General features: G+C 44.1%; 1 protein-coding gene across 2 annotated transcripts; it reads right to left on the bottom strand.

Moving 5' to 3' along the window:
* Positions 1-12: 12 nt before the first annotated feature.
* On the bottom strand, positions 13-8,328 carry LOC108624128 (adhesion G-protein coupled receptor G6-like). Of its 2 annotated transcripts, none has more exons than XM_018023215.2 (6): positions 6,391-8,328; positions 5,572-6,322; positions 3,547-3,650; positions 1,898-2,074; positions 1,410-1,592; positions 13-812 (listed from the first exon to the last, which is right to left on the bottom strand). In XM_018023215.2, exons 2-6 carry the CDS (start codon positions 5,988-5,990, stop codon positions 529-531), a joined length of 1,167 nt encoding a protein of 388 aa, XP_017878704.1. In that variant the 5' UTR covers positions 5,991-6,322; positions 6,391-8,328; the 3' UTR covers positions 13-528. The 2 variants fall into 2 exon arrangements, with proteins under 2 accessions (XP_017878704.1, XP_017878705.1); XM_018023216.2 differs by having other exon boundaries at positions 5,572-6,229.
* Positions 8,329-8,654: the final 326 nt, after the last annotated feature.

The raw sequence follows: 8,654 nt of genomic DNA, 5'->3' as shown, positions 1-8,654 counted from the left end.
CGTTGGCCATGATATGTGCATACCACGGTATCTCCCACTACGGGTTTCCCCTTTCGAGCACGATGGCCAGCCATCAGGCTTGGTCGGGTTGATGGGTACCCGCTCCCGAGAGGCCCCCGGAGGGATGTAACGAGCAACTCGAGTGCCTCGTTCACCATAAATTCACCGTGAATCAACAGTGTTCTCCGGACGAGGTCGCTACCTCATCCTTGGATTAATTTTAATATTTAATTTATTATACAGATTATTCATGGGAATTCTAGTTCGCTCTTTCCATCCGTTTGCATTATGGATAAAGTAATAAATCTGCCATCTCAAATGCGAATTGACATCTTCGCCCAAAATACTTCACCCAAATGTGTTCTATTTCGTCCACAAAGTGAACAGTTTCGCAATTCATTACTAGGACGCAACGCCCACTCAGAAATTCTGTTTAACATTCACTCCAATAATAAATATCAGAGATAATTATAAAATAACTAAACCACTGACTATGTTTTAAGGCTACACTCGGTGAAACCCTTTTATCTAGCTAGCAGCCAGTACCACGTTAATTTTCTGTGTCAACGATACGTTGTATGCACAAGACGAGAAGGAGATTGTGTTGATAAAAAGGACATGGTGGTTACCTGTGCAACTCGGTATAGCGACGACGCTCTCGTTCCACTTGCCATTTTCGCATTCAAGTATCCTCGTCCTTTCTTTGCTGTCAGGGAATATCGTACCCGATTTACACAGGAACGTCCTCGAGGTCAGAGTGCCATTCAATACGTAACTTCCGTTTGGCGCTGAGACTTCCGGACAACCCAACACTGAAACATTCAATATCACCGAGTTGCAGGCTTCGTTCATATACATACCATTATATATATACCATTTCTGTACGCTATTTATTTTTATTTGAAGTATAATTAACACATTCGCATTTTGACTATTCCGATCACGTGCTCGTTCAGCGATCTTTCCTTGACATTTATACTGTCAAGATTACACAATAGAAACGTGAAACGTATTTCATTTAAATACAATCTGTTAAAGACTATTCTGTAATACTTTTAAAGGATTGTGTGTGACTTTAATTATTAATCGACGGCTGTGCCAAATGCATGATAATCAAAGGTAGCTTGAGACGCGTATTTGATCAATTGCGCGATTCGATCGTGATGACGTCTGAATGCGGACGTTAATCACGGACGGAAATCACAGAGACGAGACGTCGAACGGTATGTCGAATCATGTCTACAACACCGAGAGTTGTCAACGTTATTTCTGGAACAAAAGACGTTCGTTGCGCAACTGTAGACCTCTGTTCGACTGTCTCGGGTTCCATCCATCACCTAGAGATCTTCGATTTCACGAAAATGAGATCATGAATCACCGAAAGAGAGGAGAGGGATGGCCAAACGAACCTTGATGCTGTAAGAAGAATCCTCGTGCCGTGTATAGCCTCTTCGTCGCGACAAGGTCGAGGGTGATCACGTTCGAGTCCGACACGACCTTGGCACCGGCCGCGGTCCCGCAATATTCGAACAGGGTTCGTCCTCTTTCTCGCACTCTCACTATGTCCACGCAGCTTCCGTCCGCTTCCGGGGCTGGCACATTTTTCACAAAATATTTCGCTTATTACAATCGTTATCTGTACTGTACAACGTTTAGAGCTCATCAATTTCCGATTTCAAGTGGACGGTGGAATATTAATGCAATATCCGCGCGAAGCCGATTTCCTGTATGCATCAGGGAGCGCTCGTGATTTCTTGAACAATCGATTCCAGGAACGATCCACTCGAGGTTAATTGCGCGAACGGAACGGAAGGGAAGGGAAGGGAAGAGGCGCGGGAGAGAACGTGAACGGGAACGGTAGAGACGAAACCGTGTAATCCCTCGGATCGATACTCACCCCGGATATCCAGGTCGTGGAACGTCAGGACAATCCTGTGCCCAGGGGCCGATCTGAAGGTCCATCCGCACGTATTCTCGCCGAGGTAGTAGAGCGGGTAGCCTGGCGAATTTATGAAACCGCCCTCCCCTGGGACCACCTTCACTTCCTCGTTGCAATATTTCCTCACGGCGGCCTCTGAAATAGTAGACCGTATATAGGAAAGTGTATAAATTGCACCGCAAATATTTCCTTTAACAACAAACTCGATAAACAGAAGCGACGTCTTATCAAACGATAAATATTCCCCTTTTATGAAGTACCGGGACGAGGAAATTAAATTTTCCACTCCGAGCGACAGGAGAATAAAATATTGGAAGTATCGCCGAGAATACGATAAAATCTATTTTCCTCGGTTCAATCGACGCTACCCTTCGCCTCTCGGGGGTATGATTCGTCACGCCAGCACGCGGAAACATAGGGACGACATCTGCATCTGAATCCGTCTCGGTCCATTTGTCGATTTCGAGTGTGACTATGGCCACTATTATGCCCCGATTCAACTCTGCCATCGGGGATGTCCTTGCCCTACTTTTCAAACGGAGGGGTGAATCCGGCCGGTGAACGAGTACACCTGGAGAGGGAGCTGACACCGGTTGTAGGGCGTCGAAGGGGTGGCCCTTCCCACTCCCTTTACCTCCCTCGATGAAAAAGATGTGCCCGTTGTTCCGCGATTCTCCTTCTTATTACCACCGTCTCTTGTTCTCCCCGTGGGGGTGAGAGGTCTTACCGCGATTTTATTGAACCGACGTTGAAGATTGATGGCTTCACGAGTGGATCAATTTTTCGCGATGAACGCTTTTTATCTTCCGCTGCGAGCAGCAATTTCTTTACTCTTCTCCTTCTCATTTGCGATGCAAATAACGGCGTTTGATAAAATTGATTCATGCTGACGCAGAATAATATTGCACCAAATAGATTTTTAATACATGAAGTAATTAGCTTTAGTTATGTTATGAAAAAATCTTCTTTAAGGGCATTATTTGACGTAGGAACGAAGAGAAGCATTCGCTCTGTATTCAACGAACTTTAGTTTAGATTTACGACAGCAACGTGCGTCTGCGCATAGAAACAAGGGATTAGCACGTCCTTTACGAATTCCTTTTGTACCGTTTATTAAGGAACACGTCGTTTTCCGGAAGGACTGGTACCATTACAGAGCAGCCGTGCAAAACTTCTAATCCCACGAAATTACAGGCCAGAACTGCTCTGAATCACGTTTTCCATGGTGTGCATTAATATTCTTGCCAATCTCATGAGCTTCGGAAAATTACAGAAACCAGATATTTATTCAAGGAGTGCTTATAACACATATATAATTTACAATTACATGTTGAATATGTTTTTAACTCTTATATAACGAGTAGATGCCCAGTAATAAAAGAGAGAAATTTACATTATGTATGACTTGCGGCAAGCAATATCCGCTCTCTAGTTTGCATCTGTACGAGCAAGTATTTGCATGGATCGTAAATTATTGATTAAACGTGACCAGAAATCAATGGACGTTTTTTTTTTTAGGGAAGGTGACATGTGCCAGAGGCATAGAAACCGGGATACAAGTTTTCTTCAATAAGTTCTAGAATTCTATAGAAGACGCAAATACCTACCAGGAATACAAGCGTATTTCAGCCGCAGAGTAGCCGGGTTCCAATAAGCGGCTCCCGGATGGTCGGTAGGAAAGTCGTAACGGCAATGCTTCTGTCCGGAACACCTGAATCATGTATTTAAGGAAAAATTATGATAGAATTTCAATTTCAATTTCTGTCCACTAGATATTAATGGCATAGGTAGATATCATCGCGCGTATCGCAAATGACGCAACGCAGATTCGCAGTATCGATTTCTGAGTGCACAAGCACAGCGTCGTCAATTAACTAAGCGTTGTCGGTCATTAGAATTGCGTAGCGAGGTAGCGGGCGTTGACGGCGCTAGGAGCGCCGCGTACGAGCCAGACGAGGGGTAAATCGTGATTGTTTTCAGATCGAGATGATTGTTGCACGAGGATCGCAAGTGGCCCGGCTGGATGGAACAATGGTCAGGAGGCCAGAGGGGTTTCGATTTTCACCCCTTTCGCCGTAGGGTAGCTGCCCTTACTCTCTTCTCTTTGGTAGTCGATTTTATCGCTTCGCTCCCTCTTGCCGGAAATAAAAGGGAAATAACGCTTCGTACGTGTCACCCACGCGCGAGGAATCTCCCTTTGAGTTTTACGAGCCGACCAACCTTTTCGGTGTAACCGTCGCCGCTTTCAACTTTCATCGACACGTTTTCATTTTTTTAATGAGTTCGGAAAGTCGTTGACGCGTAATTGTCGATGGCCTTTGATTTTAGACTAAAAATTGTACGAGGGTGACCGTACAGTATACAGTTATACACTTTACGAGCATGTATATACAGCTGTGTATAACTTTCATTTAAACCTAACGATGCTTAAGATGCTCAAGTAAATCGGACTGTCGCACTATAATTCGCGGTGAACAAGTACTTTCACCAGTGTTGAAGCCTAGCTTGGTTAAGTATCAGATAACCGATCTCGCGTAGTTTAACATTGAGAGATCATTCAAATTATTCATTGATAATAAAAATATCATGTTCTCGGTCAAATCGGTCCAAGATGCCCAGAACTAGGACCCGAAGAGAGGGTAACTCCCTTCGCCTGGTGACCGCGACCCCTCCTGCATATTTACAAAGTTCATCGAGCTGTGTTCCTCGCGCACGATGCGCTCTCCTGGAAACGATTTCTCCTTCGCCGGCCATCGAACGTCGCTCAAAAGGCAATTAAAAACTTCACCATGCGCCCTACGCTTTGCTGGCGCACATCAAACGGCGATTTTGCGTGTCGAGATTTCGTTTCCACCCTCGAAGACACACAGCGTTCCCGGCTGGGTCTACGGGTGACAAAGAACCAAACTTCGTTTCACGACAGAGGGGTGGTTTTCTTGCGACGGCAAAGAGGAAGTCCGATTTCTGCTGCATTTACTTTCGTCGGCCTCTGTTCACGCCCCGGTTCACGGCATTTCAAGCGCAAGGACTCGAATATGAAGTTTAGAAAATGCAACGTAGAAAGTAAAACAGGAAACGACAGATCAAATGTAGCACATGAAGCTCAAGTACGATATTATGTATAGTACGTAGCATGAAGTCTGGATTATAATATATAAGATGTAAAATATGTATACATATACTCAAGGTGCAATGCGAAACGTTAGTTAGATCATTGCAACGTACACGATTTTAAAATAATATAAAGTATGACGACGGTTGTAGAAAATATATTTAAATATTTATATCTTTTCTACAGCAGTAATGTATAAATTGAATTTGAACCGGACGGAAATTGCTCTTACTTCGAGTTTCGTACCAGGGCATGGCCGAGAATCTATGTCTGTGGTCTCTACGTACCGGTAACCCAACCCCTCTCGCCGCTCGTTGCGGATGCCCAGTGGGTGACTCGTGTTACCAACGAACTCGGTTACATTGTGTCGAAATGCAACGATAAGCGAAAGCGACGTGTCTGGCGGCGAACCTACGATCTAATCATGAAGCTAATCGATTTTACAATCGAGAAAGTGCTATCTGATGTGACTCTATTTTCTGCCACGTTTAAGAAAACTGACTGTGAATCTCGTGAGTACCTTCTATTCAACGACTGCCTAATGTCCACCGGTCTGAGTCGTTCATCCACTTCGGAATCGTCGATGTAATTGCCCTTAAGTTCCTTCTTCCTGATCAATGAACTGCTACCTCTTTTGTACGGATACGTTTTCTTCTCCATCAATTTCTGGACGTCGTAACCACAGACATTGGTCAGGTTCGACATGTAGTTTGCTTCCAGGACGAAGATGAACGCCTTCAGAGATCTGCAGGTGAGTCGTACGACGTGATGAGAACAGTGATCCTCCTGGACTATCTCCATGTAACCGCTCGGTAGCCTGACACCCTTCAGAATCTTCGTGAACGGCGATTGTGTGCTCGTAAGGACGGCCGACGAGCACCTCGGGATCGCCACCAGCAGCAACAGAAGGCTCGTCAGGGTCGTTGCTCCTGGCGCCATGCTCGTTGATCATCACAGACGTCGATGGAGACTCTACTCTCGAGATAATCTTCAAAATTAGCCTCCTCGAGCTCGAGTGCACGTCGGCGTCGAGTGTACCGATAACGTGCTACCAATTTTCCTCTGTTTCTTATTTCTGCCTCTGCTTCTGGTTATGGCCAGCGGCTCTTTTGTGGGCTCGGACACTCGAGGACCACTTTACGCTCCGGGTTCGACGATCCTCGGTCCTGTTCTCGTTCCTACGAACAGCGTTTCGAGCGTAACGGGTGTGGGAACGCGTTTGACACAAAGCAGGTTGAATTTTCAAAAGCCGTGAGCATAAATCAATGAAACTGTATTAAAAAAGAATGAGATACAATGTTTGGTAAAAATAATTTTACAAAAACAAAGAAACTCTTACCTGTCTCGTCTATCATACGTAATGCGTGGAATTTTCAAAGGATTCGCACGGGAATGCGGCCGCTAACAATTAACCGGATAATCTTCGGAAGACTGAAGTAGAGGTACAATACGGTTCATACGTCCAATAAAATTCGCGGCCGCTTCTTCAATTCCGATATCTTCAGGCTTGTTGATCCGTAACGAGAGGAGACTCCGGTGAACAGCAAACCGTTCAATCGGCCACGGCCAAGTTCCAGGCTGTCTAAACTGTAGACGACCAACGGCGGGCGTTCGACGACCAAGGACAAACGGATTAGAATAGTATCGGGAGCACTAGTTCGATTTTTTTACCGCGAGCTTCTCTCGCACGTTTTCTCTATCGACTCGAAACTCTGCCTGGTTCTTCTTCTTCTTCTTCCTTTTTTTAAATTTAGAACGATGTCTACCGTTCAAAGAAAAATTCCTCCTGATGGAGAAGATTGTATATTTACCAAGCGGCCGTACTTGTTCGAGGTATTTCTGAAGAGAAAATAGTTTCGCGTAATTTCGACCAATTTCGCTTGTCGGGTTAATACGTGATAGGATTTAAGAACGAGCAGTTTCGTTACAGTTTTATTTCAGGAACGCGTAGGTGTCGGTACCGATTATGTTAGAACGATTCCTACCTCGTATCCACTGTTTTCGAATTAGTACCTACTCTTCTATATCTCTTTAAATAATCTCAAGACCAGTTTATAGACTGTGCGAAGTTACATGGTACCAGTCATATTTTCGATATGTATTAAATTCTAAGTCCTTTTACAAAAGTATTTTCTCACAAATACTTTCTCTATCTTATATAAATAATTTATTATTCTACGTCCTCGGTAAAAATTTATTTTCAAAAATATATTTTCAAATTCTTGTATATTCCGAATAAACAATCTTTGCCAGTCGACTTTTTCTAGTCACAACCATTCCTCGTGAAATAAATTTTGTTACAAAAATTCCGAAGGCACAGATCGATTTAATCGGTCGTCTAATTGTAAGTCAAATCCAATCGGTCAGCCGCTGTCGACCAACATTCTCTGCCGTTTCTTCGCTGTCACGTGCAACCATTTCATTTTCCACAAACGCATGCTTTCAAATATTTCCGACACTATTTCCTTGCCATTCTAATCGTTTCCACGACGCGTAATCCTCTTTTCTCGTTCCGTTCATTTCCTCGGCGTCCAATTTTCCTCGGCGAAGCGTATAAATCTCCGTCCCAACGGAAAAACAAAAGTTCTCAAAACTGTCTGCACGGCTGGTCGCGTTAAATCAGCGCGGAAACCTACCGTGGCCATTCGTCAAGATCCTGGAGCTCGACGCGCGCTTTTTCGCTATCTCCACGTAACACTCCCCGTGATAATAACGAATCGCTGGACGGCGAAGAAAACTGTGAAACACGTCTCTACCCAGTTTCGAAAAACGGATAAAACAGTGTCTGTCCTACACATTGAGTTCCACGTTAGATCTCGATCGATTTTATCTTGAGAACGGAATTCGCGAATTAAATTTATACAAATTCTCCTGATGACTATTACACACTTCATTAGAGTTTTACAAACGTTGCTACCACAATTCCATCACTGTAATAACTTTAAACTAATCACTCCAGATAATTATCATCGCACTATAACTCTTGATAAGAAGAACATTTATTACCGTTGTAAAAAGTTTTAAAACTCTTCCTACTTCCACGTATAAAAACATACTTTTTATTTATATAAGACGATGTAACAGGCTATATATAATACTTGGAAGAAAAGAGTGCACTGTTTGGCGGCGTGCCCGACACTGAGGTAAGAAAGTCGACATAAGTAACACGCACTGTGACCCGTTCTTGTCGAGCATTCATCGCCGTGTGCCACGCGTGACGCGTGCTACTGTCAGAGTCCCTGTCTGTAACATTGACAGCCTAAACTGCGAATCCTATAAGCCATTGGCGTACACGCTACCCCCGGAAGCCTATCGCTCCCCGCCATTCTGCCTCTCTACCGCTGAAAGCTGTTAGCGAGTGCCCCGCTGCCGCTTGGAAATAATCGTTTAAAGGTGCTGGAGGGTGGCGAGTTTAATGGGAGACCTCCACGCTTCGTTTGGTTCAAAGCGTTATTTATTCTATCGTTTGAAATTAAATATTCTTCAGAAGTATAAAAGATAATAGCCTCGGGCATATCTACTCTTATAATTAATGCGCTCACTTTGGTTAACGTCTTCGAAGACGGTATTATATTTTTCATTTTTAATTTCACCCCACAAAGT

This window comes from Ceratina calcarata, unplaced genomic scaffold, assembly GCF_001652005.2.
Source record: "Ceratina calcarata isolate Rehan_Ccalc_2016 unplaced genomic scaffold, ASM165200v1 scaffold297.2, whole genome shotgun sequence".
In the NCBI taxonomy this organism is placed as follows: Eukaryota; Metazoa; Arthropoda; class Insecta; order Hymenoptera; family Apidae; genus Ceratina; species Ceratina calcarata.
Note: the sequence above shows the minus strand (reverse complement) of the source record. Positions and strands in the feature narration are given on the sequence as shown.

Excerpts from the sequence above, each read along its gene's own strand:
- LOC108624128 (XM_018023215.2), bottom strand. The coding sequence starts at position 5,990 with ATGGCGCCAGGAGCAACGACCCTGACGAGCCTTCTGTTGCTGCTGGTG. Across the intron at positions 2,075-3,546 it reads GAAATACGCTTGTATTCCTG|AGGCCGCCGTGAGGAAATAT; the intron begins GTAGGTATTTGC and ends CTACTATTTCAG. Across the intron at positions 1,593-1,897 it reads CCACGACCTGGATATCCGGG|CCCCGGAAGCGGACGGAAGC; the intron begins GTGAGTATCGAT and ends AAAATGTGCCAG.